The sequence below is a fragment of the Arachis duranensis genome, chromosome 3, assembly GCF_000817695.3.
Source record: "Arachis duranensis cultivar V14167 chromosome 3, aradu.V14167.gnm2.J7QH, whole genome shotgun sequence".
In the NCBI taxonomy this organism is placed as follows: Eukaryota; Viridiplantae; Streptophyta; class Magnoliopsida; order Fabales; family Fabaceae; genus Arachis; species Arachis duranensis.
This window is the reverse complement of record NC_029774.3, coordinates 118307384-118325088: the sequence shown is the minus strand read 5'-3', so window position 1 is coordinate 118325088 and position 17705 is coordinate 118307384. Positions and strand designations below refer to the sequence as shown.

Here is a 17705-nt window from a genome sequence, read left to right as displayed (position 1 = left end):
TTGAATGTTTAGTATGGGATTGAGAGGCTCACAAAATATCTAGTCGATAATAAAATTCAATACATGATTTGTCATGTGAAATTTCATATTAAATAATTCATTTATGTGGAACAATACTAATCATTGAATTTGAACATATTCTATCTTTCCAATGCAACAAATTGATAGGGGATGAGTTGATGACCTTGATTATTCAACTAATTGCAAAATGATGACAATGAGTAGGACAGCCTAACTTTATTTTCGGAATTCTGTTATAAGGTATCATTTATTCATCAATTTAAAGGAAATAAAGAAAGGAGGAGTTGGAAGCATTGCATTTTCTCCCAACAAAGGCATAATGTAAAACAAGGACATGTCAATTCTTGTAATATATTACCTATTGAACGTCCAGTCCTTGTTACTTTTGGGTTGCTTGTGTTATTGACCTCTCATTTCAACCAATTTCACTAGAATGTCTCCCCATTTCTTATTGGTAATCCTGTTCTTATTTCCCAAGGAAGTTTGGTCATCAAATCAAGTTGTGTTATGTATGTATACATATCGAGTAATCGATATGATTAGTTTTTGCATTTAACTAACATGTGTCCTACCAAAAAATACGTGTTAAAAGTTATTATTAGTGAATTTTTTTTTTTTTGAAAATAAATGTACAAGACACTAGGTATTGATGTGCTTTCATTTTTTATTTTCAGTCATTTTTATTTTTAAAATTTTAAAAGAAACGTGAAAATGATAAAATTCTATTTTTTTTACTTCCACCTTTTGTTTCTTTTTACGAAATTTCAAAAATAGAAAAATATTAAAAATTTTCTAATTAATAACTTTAACAACGTAACTTTAACTAGAATCCTTGGATAAAATATGAAATTTAAATTAACTAAGTTCCCCATCAGATTAAATGCCAGAAGAGAGTTAATGGATTTAGTACAAGAAAGAAATGAGGCTCAAATATGATTTTAAATAAAAACAAGAGTTTCCGTGCATACATCATGTCGTAAGTCGTAACCCCACAGGTAATGTCTCTTTGCTGTTGTTCTTGTCTCTCTATCTCTGCATTATGCAATGAGCGATGATGTATCGCCTCCAACGCAAACGTTATTTTTCCAATCCATCACTTCATTGTTGGTTATGTAAATAACTTGGCGTAAGCTTGGATACTACGGTTGATCTTTCAATGATATGCCATTCTACCTCTTTCTTTCTTTGATTAATTTTAATTTTCTTCTGATTGTTGTAAAATAAATAAAGAAAAAATAATAAAATAAAAAAATACTACTATTAGTATTTATCAATACTATTATATTACTATAAAAATAATATATTATTGTATTAGTAGTATATGAAGAGATAATATTTATTTTGTATTATTGTTATAACTGTGTCATTCACTGAGGTTTAACCTTTATTTATACATGCAATGAGGCTCCTTTTTCCACTATCATTAAATGTAAGGACTTTGGTAATATAGCATTTTAGTATGAAAAAGATGAGCCGCCCATGGTCATCCATTTCATTCTTATCGCAACACTCCCCTTGGATGACTATTTAGGATTATGCCTCGTTAAAACCTTATTAAAGAAAATCCAATGGGAAAAATTTTAGTGAAGGAAAAAGAGTACAAAATCCTTTGTGATGGAAAGTGTCTCATTAAAAACCTTGTCAAGAAAAATCTAATGGGAAAAAACCTGACCATGGAAAAAAGAGTACAGTCTCTCCCTCTTGTCGACATCATTTAATGTCTCGAAATCGGCGCATCCCAATCTCATGTACCAATCTTTTAAAGGAGGATTTTGGGAGTGACTTTGTGAATAAATCTGCCAGATTATCACTTGAGCGGATCTGTTGGATATCAATTGTCCCTTGATTTTGAAGATCATGAGTGAAGAAGAATTTAGGAGAAATATGCTTTGTTCTATCACCTTTGATATATCTGCCTTTAAGTTGAGCAATACATGCTGTATTATCTTCAAATAGGACAGTTGGAGCTATCTTCTAATCAATCAATCCACATGATGACAGAATATATTGGATCAAACTCCTCAACCAAAAACACTCTCGACTAGTTTCATGTATTGCTAGTATTTCAGCATGATTAGAGGATGTTGCTACAATCGTCTGTTTTGTGGACCTCCATGATATAGCTGTACTGCTATATGTGAACAGGTATCCTGTTTGAAATCTCCCTTTATGTGGATCAGACAAGTATCCAGCATCTGCATAACCAACTAATTGTGACTTGAATTCATATGAATAAAACAATCCCATATCAACCGTTCCATGAAGATATTGAAAGATTTGTTTGATTCCACTCCAATGTCTTCTAGTTGGAATGAACTATACCTTGCTAGTAAGTTCACAGCAAATGATATATCGGGTCGTGTTTATTAACAAGATACATTAGTGCTCCAATGACACTAAGATATGGTACTTCAGACCAAGGATATCTTCATTCTCTTCTTTAGGACGGAATTGATCCTTTTTTACATCCAAAAATCTTACAATCATTGGGGTACTTAATGGATGTGACTTATCCATATAAAATCTCTTCAAGATATTTTCTGTGTATGTTGTTTGATGAATAAAGATCCCACTTTTTGTATGCTCGATCTGCAAGCCGAGACAAAATTTAATCTTTCCAAGATCTTTCATCTCAAACTCTTCTTTTAGAGTTTTTATAATTGTTGGAATCTCTTCAGGAGTCCCAATGATATTTAAATCATCAATGTACACAGCAATTATAATGAATCCAGATGCAGATTTCTTTAAGAAAACACATGGGCAGATATCATCATTCTTGAATCCATTTTTGGCTAGATACTCAATAAGACGATTATACCACATTCGTCCAGATTGCTTTAAACCATATAAAGATCTTTGCAATTTGACTGAGTATAACCCCTGTAAATATTCATTGGATGGTTTAGATATCTTTAATCTTTCAGGGACTTTCATATAGATATCACGATCTAATGAGTCGTATAAATAGGCTGTTACCACATCCATTAAATGCATATGCAGTTTATGATATGCAGATAAACTGACCAAATAATGCAATGTTATTGCATCCACTACAGGGGAATACGTTTCTTCATAATCTATACCGAGCCTTTGTGAAAAACTTATGCTACAAGTCGAGCTTTGTAGCGCACAACTTCATTTTTCTCATTTCGTTTTCTCACAAATATCCATCGGTATCCAACAGGTTTTACATCTTTTGATGTACAGACTATAGGTCCAAATACTTCACGTTTTGCAAGTGAGTCTAACTCAGCCTTCATGGCTTCTTTCCATTTTGGCCAATCATTTCTTTGTCGACATTCTTCGACTGATCTTGCCTCAAGATCCTTACTTTCATGCATGATCTTTAATGCCACATTATATGCAAATATTTCATTGGCAATTGTCTTATTTCGGTCCCATTTCTCTCCTGTAAAGACATAATTTATTGAGATCTTATCATTTTCACAAATTTCAGGTACCTGAACGTCTTCTGGTGTTAAAACTATATCAGAATTTTGGACAACTACATGTGTCTTTACTATGTCTTTTTCAAAAAGAATAGTATTTACCTCTTTTCTCTTTCGAGGATTTTTGTCTTTGGAACCGACAGGCCTGCCACGCTTCTGGCGTGTATTTGCTTCGGTGGCAATTTGTCCAACTGGGACATCAATTCGAATTGGGACATTTTCCACTGGTATATAAAACTTGGTTATCCTCTTTGTATCAAAAAATGCATCAGGCAATTCATTTACTATTTTTTGCAAATGTATAATCTTTTGAACTTCTAGTTCACATTGCCCTGATCGAGGATCTAAATGCATCAACGATGATGCATTCCAATTAAGTTCCTTTTCAGGAAGCTTATTCTCTCTCCCTAATATTGAAAATTTTGATTCATCAAAATGACAATCTGCAAATCAGGCTTTAAATACATTCCCAGTTTGTAACTCAAGATACCTTACTATAGAAGGAGAATCATATCCAACATATATCCCTAATTTTCTTTGGGGTCCCATTTTGGTGCGATTAAGTGGTGTAATGGGAACATATATCGCACATCCGAATATTCTTAAATGGAAAACATTTGACTGCTGGCCAAATGCTAAGTGCATAGGAGAGAACTGATGGTAACTTGTTGGCCTCAAACGAATAAGTGCTGCAGCATGTAAAATAGCATGCCCCAAACCGAGGTTGGAAGATTTGTTCTCATAAGCAAGGGTCTAGCAATTAATTAGAGGCGTTTAATAAGTGATTCTGTTAACCCATTTTATGTGTGAACATGAGCTACTGGATGTTCAACACTTATTCCATTAGCCATACAATAAGCATCAAATGCTTGGGAAGTAAATTCACCACCATTATCAAGACGAATTGCTTTGATTGAATTTTCTGAAAATTGTGCTTTTAATCAAATAATTTGAGCCAGTAATCTCGCAAACGGCAGGTTGCGAGAAGACAATAAGCACACATATGACCATCTCGAAGATGCGTCTATCAGGACCATAAAATATCTAAAGATCCACATGGTGGATGAATAGGTCCACATCTATCACCTTGAATTCTTTCTAGGAATTCAGGGGACTTTAATCCAAATTTTACTGGTGATGGCCTTAAAATTAACTTCCCTTGGGAACATGCAGCACAACAAAATTCACTAGATTGAAGAATCTTCTGGTTCTTTAGTGAATGTCCATGGGAGTTTTCGATAATTCTCCGTATCATACTTGTTCTCGGATGATCCAATTGATCGTGTCAAGTTATGAATTCATTTGGGCTAGTAAACTTCTGGTTTACAATGGCATGTGATTCAATCGCACTAATCTTGGTATAATATAACTCAGATGAAGGTGAGGGTAACTTTTCTAATATAACATTTTTATTTGAATAATGAGTTGTGATACATAAGTACTCATGACCTCTCTCATTCATAATCTCAATATGATATCCATTTCGGCGAATATCTTTGAAACTCAATAAATTCTTTAGAGACTTGGTATATAATAGTGCATTATTTATTATGAATTTTGTTCCTCCAGGAAAAAAAAATTATAGCTCTTCTAGAGCCTTCTATCACATTTCCTGAGCCAATAATAGTATTAACATATTCTTCTTTTGGCACAAGATGGGTAAAATATATATTACTTTTGAGAATGGTGTGCGAACTTGCACTATCCGCAAGGCAAATATCTTCACTATATGTTTCTCTTCAAAGACAAGAAATAATAATAAAATGAGTAATATGCACAGTTAAATTGAATACTTGAACTGAATTATTTTTCTAAGAAATACTATACATAAAAATAATGTCATATACTAAAATTTTATTTAAAACTTGACACATTTAACGATTTCAAAATTCATAAACATTAATATTTCATTATTTATATACATCATATTTGAAACTTAAATACATAGAGAATAAAACTTAACAATAAGTTCTTTATATTATTTATTTACATGGATACTTAACAATCCCACGTATTAAACTTTTCCATCATTGATCAAATGACTAATATTTCCTTCAAGATCCTCAAAAAAATCATATACATCATAATAAGTGGTGGAATTTTTAGCATCATTTGAAACAAAATTCTTTTCCTTTCCTTTGTCGTCCTTTTTCAAAGATGCTTGATAAAGATCGACTAGGTGCCTTGGTGTACGACAAGTACGCGACCAATAGCCCTTTCCACCACAATGAAAATACTTATCCTCTATTGATTTATTTTACCCAATATTTCTTTCTTTATCCCACTTCTGGTGAGATCCTCTCTTTTGAACATAATTCCTTTTCCTTCCATGATTTTTCCTGTTGCCAAAACCTTGCCATTTACTTCTTTTGGGGTAATGATTTGCCGCATTTACTTCAGGAAATGGAGCGGCGCCAGTTGGGCGCGCTTCGTGATTCTTTAAGAGCAACTCATTGTTGCGTTAAGCAACAAGAAGGCAAGAAATTAGTTCAGAATATTTTTTAAATCCCTTTTCTCGATACTGCTGCTGCAAGAGCACATTCGAGGCATGAAAGATCGAGAAAGTTTTCTCTAACATATCATTATCAGATATCTTTTTTCCACATAATTTCATTCGTGAGGTGATTCGAAACATTGCCGAATTATATTCGTTTATGGATTTAAAATCCTGTAGATGCAAGTGCGTCCATTCATATCGGACTTGAGGAAGTATCACCGTCTTTTGATGATTATACCTTTCTTCAAGGTCTTTTCAAAGATCTGCAGGATCTTTCAATGTGAGATATTCATTTTTCAATCCCTCGTCAAGATGACGACGAAGAAAAATCATGGCTTTGGCTTTATCCTTTTGGGATGCATTATTTTCAGCCTTAATGGTATCTCCAAGATCTATTGAATCAAGATGGATTTCAGCATCTAATATCCATGATAAATAATTGTTTTCAGATATATAAAGAGCATGGAATTCAAGATGGGAGAGTTTTGACATAATGAAAATTTGTTACCTGAGTCTTCCTAAAAATTTAATTAGAGTCTCGTGCTGATAACGTGTTGAAAAATAAATAAGGAAGAGGTAATAAAATAGAAAAACACTACTATCAATATTTACCAATACTATTATATTACTATAAATATAATATATTATTATATTAGTAGTATACGAAGAGAGAATATTTATTTGTATTATTATTGTAACTATGTGTTATTCACTGAGGTTTAACCTCTATTTATACATGCAAGGAGAATAACATAGCATTTCAATATAAAAAAGATGAGTCGCACATGATCATTCATCTCATTCTTATCACAACATTAATCAATGAATAATACTCAGTATTTTAGGAGCACGTGTTGCTCTATTCTAATAATGTCGTTATCAAAACCAATTTTGGTATTCATAAATCATATACAGGCTTTTATAACAAAAAAAAATTTTGGTAAAGCTTTTTCAACCACTCATTTTGTATTTGATAAATTAAAAAATTTATTTATTTGTGTTTGTAATTTTTAAAAATTTATTTATATTTATCAAAAATAAAAAATCTAATATAATTTCGTACATTAATTAATATTTAAATTTAATTCTGATATTAATATCTATTGTAATATTTTTAAATTTTAAAAACTATTTGACTAAACATACTTATTGTTATTTGTATTTATTAAAAGCCATTTTTAATTTAATTTACTAAACATAGATTTTATAATTTAAAAAAAAGTATTTATCCATTTTGCTTTTCAAAAAATTTTGGACTAGACACTTTAGTCCCAACTAAAATTAATTACTCAATTGATCCTTAACAATTAACTTCGCTAGTCATTTGGGTCCTTAGCTCTGTCAACTCTAATGGAGAACAAAATGGCCCCTAACAACTCTAACGGGGGATAAAATAGTCATTGCTTCTTCTGTACAAAAACGACACCGTTCTCCCCCAATTTCTATCGTATCTTACATAACCCTAACATTCATACACTCTTTTTTCACCTTCACAATCTTCTTTTCCACCTTCTTCTTCCTCCTCTTTAACACCAAGATCAAGCCATGGTGTAACTGCCACGCATGTCATACCTATCTCAACATATCATGAACCACACACTTTCCAAATCTCTGTGACTGATACACCCACATCCTCCACACTTCACCCACCAAAAATATCCACCTCCAATTCTGACAACGTCCACTACATCCTCAAGATCAAGTTCCATAACTACTCCAAGAGCACGCTTTTCTCTACTCCTTCTAATTTGAAATGGACCCCAAGTGCTTCATTTCTTCTCTCTTGAAGATCAAACTGGCAGATAGCTTCGACCTCGCATCAAACCATCAGTACAACAAATATTGTCGTCGTCACCTCTCATATGGAAACTGAAGCGATTACTGAATATTGGTTCGGAGAAGAAGCCAAAGGAAGTGATCGGAGTGGTGGACAATGTAGCCATGGAGATGATACGGGAGAGGAAGACGGAGATAGCGACAACAACGACAGGTCTTAACAAATCAAATTTACTGTCTAGATTTATGGAATCCATCGAAGATGACAAGTATTTGAGAGAAATAGTCACTAGTTTCCTGAGTATGAATTGGTTGAGAATAAGTTAAAAATTTTTTGTTGTGAATATTGAAGTTGCAGAGTGTGCAATGTGTAGCTTGAAGTTGTAGTGCTAGACTATTAGGGTTATGCGAGATAGGATGGAAATTTGGAGAGAATAATATTGTTTTCGAATAAAGGGAGTCAAAGATCATTTTGTTCCCCGTTAGAGTGTCAGGGACTATTTTGTCTTCTGTTAAAGTTGACAGTGCAAAAGACCTAAGTGACTGATGAAATTAATTATTAGAGATCAATCGAGTATTTAATTTTAGTTGAAAACTAAAGTTTCTGATTCGAAATTCTTTGGGGACTAAAATAGATAAATACTCTTTTAAAAAACTATCTTTTGAAAGTTAATTTTTAATTTTTTATAAACTACTTAAAAAAGAAGTTTTATCAAACTAAGCCATAATTTATTACTCCGCAATATTTTATAGAATAAATTACCATTTGTACCCATGAAAGATATAGACGCTGACAAATGTACCCATATAAGAATAAAGTGACAATTGTAACCACGGAAGATAGCTTACGTGTACCAAAAGTACCCTAACAGACCAATTGCGTAACCAATGTCTGGATACTCTTGGCACACGAAGGCCATCTTTTGTGGTTATAATTGTCATTTTATTCTTATATGAGTACATTTGTCAGCATCTGTATCTTTCATGAATACAAATGATAAGTTATTCTTTTTTAGAAAAAAAAATCAGTCAATGTTTTTTTTTTGGGTATTAACCATTGGTCAATGGTTATAAAACAAGGCCTTTGTACTAAAAATATGGCCCCAATTTTAAAAAACAAGGCCTTACTTTTTTTATCTTTACTTGTAAAAATCCAATGGGCCTTCAGGGTGAGGAGTTCCGCCTCAGGAAGGCCGAGGCAAAGGCTAAGCGAGAAAATCTTTTTCTTGTTTCTTTAAAAAAATTGGGCCTTGAACTTGTTCATTTAGGGTTTTTGTTTGGAACTACTTTTTGTTATAAAAAATTAAAGCGTCCTCCTAGCTTTTACCGAGAGTTCAATTCATCTAATCGCGCGGATGTGACCTTAAATCAAGAATTCAAAATTTCAAATATCTCTTTGGACATAAAAAGTATTCTGTGGTCACCACCCGTTTATTCTTAAGTGGATGATCTGTGACGAAGAGATTAATCATTGTATTCGGTGGTGGATATCTTGGCAAACACTTTTTTTTCTCCTTTTTTTAACTCTCTGGTTTGACACAAAATGCTGAGCAAAGTTTGAGTTTGTTTTCAACCCCATCTTTGGTTTGGCTACAACTTATATCAATATTGGACATTATTCTTCCTTATTAATTATTATAATCACTTTGGGAATAATCAAATGTCAACTAGCATTATATTATATGGTTAAGTCAGTATCTGAACGTCTTTCACCCCAAACCAAAATCCTTTTTGTCTGCTCTCAAAACGAGAACACGCATGCAGAGCTTGACAATACTAGAGGGGTATATATGTTTGGATGGAACACAATCAAGGATATGACACATTTACTATACTCGCCTCTAATTTGTTGGACAATGCTTTTCTCTTACTAGTCTAAATTTTCTTCCATCTCATTCAAATATTGTTTCAAAGATCACCTTTGTGTAGCTTTTGATTCCAATAAAATATAAAGGTAATGAACACAAAAGGTTTAAAGTATACAATTGATTAAGATTTACATTCTAAACCAAGGATAGAGCTAGGCTGAAATTAAGAGAGGTGCCAAAAATTAATTTTACAATAAAAATGAGATTAAAATAAAAATTTTAAGATGATTAAACTAAAATTTTACATATAAATTATAACAAAAAAAAAGTTTGGGAGACCATTATCCCGTCCTCTCTAAGAAGCTCTGCCTTTATTCTAAATTTGTTTTATTTTCAAAATTAAAAATCATAAACACACTTTAGATCCCAGAAAAAAAAATAAGAATAATAGATATATTTAAAATAAAAAATAATAAAATATTATTTTTGTTCCTAACATTTAAATTTAATTTTAATGTTATTTATAATATTTTAAATATTTTACTTGTTAATACAAAAATAGAAAATTAAATAAATATAAAAATTAACACTAGCAATATAAAATACTATAATTACATTTTGTTCTCTCATTTGCTAGTATTATTTTTTTATTTTTTCACTAACCGCAATATGAAATCATTTTTCCATAATGGATTAAAAAATTGAACTGATTTTAAAATTAATTATTATATTATTTAAATGAGTTTGACTAATTAACATATGTTTTAAAAGTACATGATAAAATTATTAGTAAAATATTTTAAATAATTTTATTTAATAAATAATAAACAAATACATTAAAAATTTAAATATTTTATATATTTTTTAAAAAAATCTTAATTTATCATCTTAACATGTGCCTTATAAAAATACAAGATAAATCCTATTTAAATGATATTACTCGGCTTTTCCACCAGCCACGGAAGAATCTAATATTTAATATTTTGATTAATTAGCTAGATCAATGTTAATTGTTAACTCTAAGGAGCCATATGAGTGTGTGAATGAATGGTGCAAGATTGGATTCAAAGGTACCAAAAAAGAAGGAACCCTTTTGAAGCAGGAACAAATCTTGTGTCATAAGATATAGAAATAGATTGTCATTGATTGATTAGCCAAAACAAGGAAAAAGAGAAAATTTTGTAACAAAGTAAGATGTGTGAGGAGTCATAATACATACTCTCATACTTTAATAATACCACAATGATGCCTCATATTCTTTTTGGTTTCCCCGCTTTATGAAATTCCTTTATGTACCTTCTTTTATATGTATTAAGTAATCAACCATAACTTTATATAGAAAAAACAAGATTTCATATCCATGGAGTACTCCAGATCGAGAGAATGGTAACAGATATGCTCTAAGGTAATGGTTGTTTAGTTTAATAATTATCATTCGATCTCAATTGGGAAAAAAAATCATTAATAAAATTAAAGTGACAAGAGGGGTGCCAACAGATACCTATCGTCAATTGGATTTTTTTATTACTAAAGTTGTACTTTTTTCATGATTTGTCACTTCCTATAAAAAGAATTCTTCAGCTTTAAGCTTAATTCTGTTTTGTTTAATTGATTATCAGCCGTAGAATCGGTCCACCGTTATTATGTGCAAGTCTCTTGTAGAACTTTACCAACTCCATTGATAGATACATATTCAAATTTATATTTGAATTTTAATTAACAATAAATTTAGTAATTTATATATTTTTATTTTATTTGAAAGATTTTATAATAATAATAATAATACGTTAAACATTTATTAATTTTGTAAGTTAATCATTTTGTTTACTTTTTCATATAGCACATATACGCTCAATCAAAAGACGAAAGCTTAGAATATTGGATTGCATCATGTTCTTAATAAGTTCAGAGACAAAAATGGACATAATTTAGAGATATAGCGCAGTTATTTTTCTTGCTAGTATATACAACAGTAGTGAACAAAATCTTAATAAGACTATAGAGTGAATATATCAATGGAAGTTCTTTTTGAAAGTCTAATAAAGTGTACATGGCTTGTAATTTGGGAGAACTTTAGTCCCAACAAAAAATTCCCAAAACAAAAAAATGTTTTAAGTTTCCAATTTGAAGTATAAATTGAAGAATAAATAGTTAAATTAGTCAATTGCCTGAATTTCAAGACATTCTTCGAACTAGTTATAGATTTTATTGACATAGGTAAACCAAAGAAATTTCTCCTCTAAGAACCGTATATGAGAATTTCATCTCGGCTCAAACAGAAAAATCCAATACTAGTTGTGACAGAAACAGATATGTTAAATAATAAAAAGTTTTAAATTTCTTAATTTAATCCTATTATTCCAAATCTTATTTAAAGATAAGAAAAATATATAAATCCTTAAATTGATCTGTGGAAGGTTATAATGCCAAAATCTCAAGTCGGCGCACTCGTCAAGATTATTCGTTTTATAAATTAGTTGCCGGAATTTATTTTTTAATCAAAGTCATTCTCTTAAAAAATTTTAAATTAGTCATGTTAGTCTTTTTCTTACTTCTATTGCTAACTGTATCAAAATTTACTGATGTAACATATTAAATGACACTATAATACATCTAGTAGCCTTAATTGATGGCTAACATAATAAATTTATGAAATTAAATCAAATCAATTCTAAATTAAGGGATTTCAATACTTCAAAGTTTTTCAATTAAATTTTGATTTAATTTAATTTCATAATTTTATCATGTTAATAAACAATTAAGATTTCTAAGTGTGTAGTGTAATGTCACTTAATGTGCCACATCAAAAAACACTTTGATATTGTATATCAACAAAAAAATAATAGAAAGACTAACGTAATTAACTTAAAACATTTAAAAGATGAATTTAATTAAAAAATTTAGAAAACTAATTTAAAGAACGAATGATATTTTAAATATGAATTTTATCATTTACTCATAAATTAAAAGGCGATTTTCTTTGCACTGATTTCATTTTGACATTTAGCTAATCTGGATATAGTAAAATCTTAGTTTTTATGTTATAGGAGCTTAGATCGAGGATGAGAATCAGAACCTTATTGCTGCATTTATTGCTTATTTCTATAAAAGTTAAGGTTTTAATTATCAGTTACTGAAAAAAATATATACTCATGCACACTTGAAACTAAAAGGCATGCTCTGTCTTAGCTTGCTTGCATATGATAAAGTGATATTATTCTATTTTTGACACACATTTAAAGGGGCAATTGAAAACTAAGTGGAGTTGTTTTTTTTCAGATCAGATAATTGGTTTTGAGAATACATGCATGGATCCAATACCTGCCTTCTACTGAGTTAAAGTTAAATAATATTACCTCTTAATGATATATATGATCTTTTGATCAGACATACAAAAATTATTACCTCTCTTTTTCTCACATATTTTTCTCTCAATACATAATATATTATATGGTGAATAAGGTCTTTTGTTTCTTTGAGTTTGACAAAGAAAATCTTTGCAAATGACATCTATACCCTTACTAAATTTGTAAATACAATATGTTCAACAAGTAAACTTTAGGGGGAAAGAAAAGGTGAAACATCAAAACAAAAAAGAAAAAAGAAAAAGAAAGTAACCCATAAAATGAACCGGGAAAAAAAAAGCAAAATATTAAATAGTCAAAATTATTACCATATATATACTTCTTTGCATAATATAATTAGCATAGGTCCCATATCGACATGGTTTCAACTTTCACGGCTAGGCTAAACTTTATAGATTTGAGACATGCATTTTGATTTTGAATTTGAACTATACAATTGAGCTAGAGTCTTTCAAGTTTAATAGTAATAATTTGAAAAAAAAATACATATAATTTTTAATTGATATAAAATTCACATACAATGAGTTGTCTTCGTATAAAATTCACAGTGAGTTGTTATCTTGTTAATTTAAAAATTTGACAAATGGTTAAACTTGTATAGCATTAGTGCATTACTCAATAAGAATGATCCAATTACTTTTTTCAATTTATTTTGTTTAATTTGATCGCAAAAGCTATAGCCAACTGATAATGATAAACAGGTTTATTCTTTTATACAAAATAAAAATATAATTAAGTTAAACAAAATAATAATAATAATCAGTAGTAATAAAAGGAAATAAAAAGGAATGAGCAGGAACAAAAGGCACCTTATTAACTACCCCATCTGCTAAATTCTGCCCCTCAACAACAACAAATTAAAGTTTTAATATATCTATAATGTAATGTTAATTGTGGCTGAATTTAGCACTTGTTCCTACCCGGTGTCACCGACCATATATAGTGATGGTGGTTATTAACCTTAAAATGTTTGAGTGGTCACTAATCACTTGGCAGGCTACATCATTCTGCTTGTATAGCCTGGCCCAGCATTTTGAAGGGTCACTTACTTTAATTTCTTGTTTCTTTCTCACTTTGTTGCTTTCCCTTCTTTTCTTTCTTTTCTCTATTTTCTTGTCTTGGTAGCTTTTCCTCTTCAACAACCCCCAATCCCGATCCTCCCTCGCTAGCTCCTCTCACACATGCAAAATTGTCTTTTCTTCTCTCTATCTTAGAAGTGCTCCTCCGAATGACAATGTTGGCGTCCAGAAATCAGCACTCACCTCCGTAGCAACCGGGAATGTGCTTGAAATTGGTACCAAACATAGCCCTCGGCTTCTCAAATCTCGTTTTGCCACTTCTGGTGACTCTTTCCAATCATTACATTCCTTCAAATACACCGCAACAAAGTTTCATCATTGGTGCATATATTGCTGTTTGTTTATTATTTAAATTTAAATAAAAAAAATACTAAAAAGTCATCAAAATTTATTATTTTTGATTATCGGTTAGTTATCAATATTTAAAAATATAGAATAAAATAAATTGTTAAATTAGTAGACTAAAAACATTAAACTAAAAGAATTGAGTTAATGATTAAATAATGATGTTCTTGGCATTTCTCTTTAAATAATACAAGCTATGATAAATAAATTTAACAATCTCGTTACATTACTAACAGCATTTCTGCCAACTTCTACCAATTTTTATTTATAACTGTGTTTAATGAAAGTGTCTTTGTGGATGTGTCTAATAAAAATATCTTTTTTATGAATGTATTTAATAAAAATGTTTTTATAAATATATTTTTTAGATGTATCTTTTTATATATGTATTTAAAATATAATAACTAATTATTATTAACAATAAGTTGGCAGATAATATATTAGTAACTATATTTTTTCTAAATTTAATTAGACAAAAAGTAAAGCATTATACATTAAAATACCTGATTGGGTTGAATGGAAGCTCCACTCTTCATGTATGGAGTACTCAAAACCTGAATTTATTCAAAAAGTGAAGCATTAATAATTGATTATCTTAATTGAGCATGTTTTTTGAAATAAAAGCATTAATATAACTTCGAAGAATATACGTACATCTATTAAGTTAACTAATAATGATTAGGGTTTTATTCAAATTACATACGCTGACTTGATCGTGAAGAAACTTGATGTACTCAATAGCTTCGTGGAGAACGGATGCAGTGTCGGTCTGATAAGATCAAAGAAACAAGAATAATACGGCATATATGTGCGGTCAGTTGATTTTTCCTATTATTAAATTTGCAGCTTTATTTTAAGGTCTAATATAAGAAAGTAAAGGTTGCAAATAAGTCTATGATATTATATATATAGAAGTAGATGCTGCTAGAAAGAAAGAAAAAAAGGTGAAAGAGACATGCATGTTGGGAAATTCACCTTTCCGAAAGGTGAAACCAGTTGCTGAAGAGCAGTAACTCGGTCCCCTAACTTCTCTTTCCGAACCTGTCCTTACATATATCAACTTGTTCGTTAAAATCTAGCCTTATAATGATTATCACGCTTGAATCAATTTTATTCTTTCTTTTCTATGTACGTACCTTAAAAGTTGGTAAAGGGGGTGGAGTTTCAATTCTTGCCCTTTTGAATGGAGGTGGTGATGAGCAAACATTATTATTTTTCTTTACCGAGTCCACACACAATTCTTCGCTCTTAAGCTGTATTTTCAAATAATTAAATCAAATTGAAAAACCCTAGCTAGTTAGCAGGTAAAATTGAATAAACTAGATATTATATTATATTATATTACCTTGTTGAGTAGAATAATGGGGGAATTGGGTTTGTTGTCTTCTTCTTCAAAAGGAAAAGCACCTGCTCTAATGTCGTGAAGTGCGTCGGAGGAAGCGTTCCAGAAAGGGGTGTTGTTGTTGGAAAAGTGAAGTCCAATATTGTTATTGTCAGGGTGCTTTGCCATTGGGGGAAGTAGTGATAAAGAAGAAGATGATGATGAAGAAGAAGAAGAAAAGAGTTTAGGCCATGTGATTGGTGACAGTGACACTTCATCGGAGGCATGATGATAATTCACTGTAGAAGATGATGAATAGGACATGGAACGGTTGGTGAAAAGTGATGATGATGATGATGATGAGCGCTGTGGCTGCTGCTGTGGATCATATAATGTTTGAATCAGTGTTGATGACGGGTAACCATAAGTTGATGAGGAAAATTCTTGGTTGTTCATGCGCTTGAAAACATCCATGGTACTTGAAACTTGTTGTTGTTGGGTTCCAAAGTTCTTTCTGCTCCAATAATCCTTTTGGATTATTTGTGAATTATTATTCTCTCTGAAGAAGAACAAGTTAAATAATGGAAAATATAAGAAAATTAAGGAGTAGAAACATACATACAGTAGTGTAGTATGTATACCCCATATACAAGCTTTTCATAAGAAGAGGTTCGCTTTTTACATATGAAATCAATGAGAAAAAGTTAAGAGAAAACCAACGCTACTACTTTTTCTTCAATTCCATAGTGGAACCTTTAATTAATTTGGACCCTGCTGTGTGTGCACATATGCATCCACTATCACGCATATTTCTATATATACTAACAAATTAATATTCATGAAAACTTACAACAGAGATTGATGATCCCAATTGGGTGAAGACAAGCCAAAACCCATCATTTGGAAGGTTGAATCGATCAACATGCTTCCACTTTGTGATTCATTAGTAGTAGTCTTGTTGTTGTGTGGCTTCTCTTGCGCATCATGAAAACTCATATGGTAATTATTATTATTATTGTTACTAATAATATCACACGCCGGTGCCTTCAAATCCATGAAACAATGATGATGATCATCACTACTTGGCCAAGTTCTAGTGTCGGTGGGTGGTGCCACGGAACAAGGTGAAGTTGAAGATGGTGATGATGAGGTTAGAGGAGGAAACACACTCCTTGTTGAATCAATACTCCTCCACCAGTTCTCACCGCAAATCCCTGCTGCACCTTGGAAATCCTCATCGTCAGCCATATTATATGATCTCACACCGAGAGAGAGCAAGGATTAAATAGGCTTTTTATAGGGAAGAAGAAATGGTAAAGGAGGAGGGTTGTTAGAGAGAATTTATTTATATATGAAGCGTTTGTGAACAAGAGTACGGAAAATTGGAGAGATATTACCGGAATCCGGTTGACATTACAAGCCGATGATTGGACAAATCACATAAATTAAAGACACAAACAAAACATTGAATCTAATTCTAATTCTGCTCTTTTTTAAATTTTATTTATTTATTTAAATACATGTACATGCATGTGTATGTCTATGTAATTTTATATTTTTTATTTATTTGTTTGTTTGATCACTTTTCTTGGGTTATCTATCTTGCTTTAATTTTGTGAGAGAAATATTCAGTTCACTGGATAGCTATATATATGTATTAAATAATTTTGAATAATATGCTTCAATAATGCTTGGTCTAATTTCTCTTGTATATCTTTTTAAATTTAATTATTAGAATAATGTATCAACTCTTATCTACTCCTTTACCTAAAATAATAATTATTATAAATATATTGTATAAATCACAAGATTAATCCATGTCATTATAAATAAAATTTTGAATTACAATATAATAAATCCTAATAAGCATTTTATATTTAAAAGATATATCCACATCATTCAAAATATATATATACAACCTGAAGTTCATATATAGGAAGGCACTTGTTATAATACATTGCTTGTGGAAATTACTTGTGTTCCTTTTGTATGAAGGGATGTGGGTATGATGATATTGATGTATGTGATGAGATATGATCGTAGC

General features: G+C 30.8%; 1 protein-coding gene across 2 annotated transcripts; it reads right to left on the bottom strand.

The window, feature by feature from the left end:
• Nucleotides 1-13648: 13648 nt before the first annotated feature.
• LOC107480613 (transcription factor bHLH112) lies at nucleotides 13649-17115 on the bottom strand. Of its 2 annotated transcripts, none has more exons than XM_016100761.3 (7): nucleotides 16512-17106; nucleotides 15686-16220; nucleotides 15477-15593; nucleotides 15316-15381; nucleotides 15044-15109; nucleotides 14844-14894; nucleotides 13649-14283 (listed from the first exon to the last, which is right to left on the bottom strand). In XM_016100761.3, exons 1-7 carry the CDS (start codon nucleotides 16907-16909, stop codon nucleotides 14122-14124), a joined length of 1395 nt encoding a protein of 464 aa, XP_015956247.1. In that variant the 5' UTR covers nucleotides 16910-17106; the 3' UTR covers nucleotides 13649-14121. The 2 variants fall into 2 exon arrangements, with proteins under 2 accessions (XP_015956247.1, XP_015956248.1); XM_016100762.3 differs by having other exon boundaries at nucleotides 14134-14283; nucleotides 15040-15109; nucleotides 16512-17115.
• Nucleotides 17116-17705: the final 590 nt, after the last annotated feature.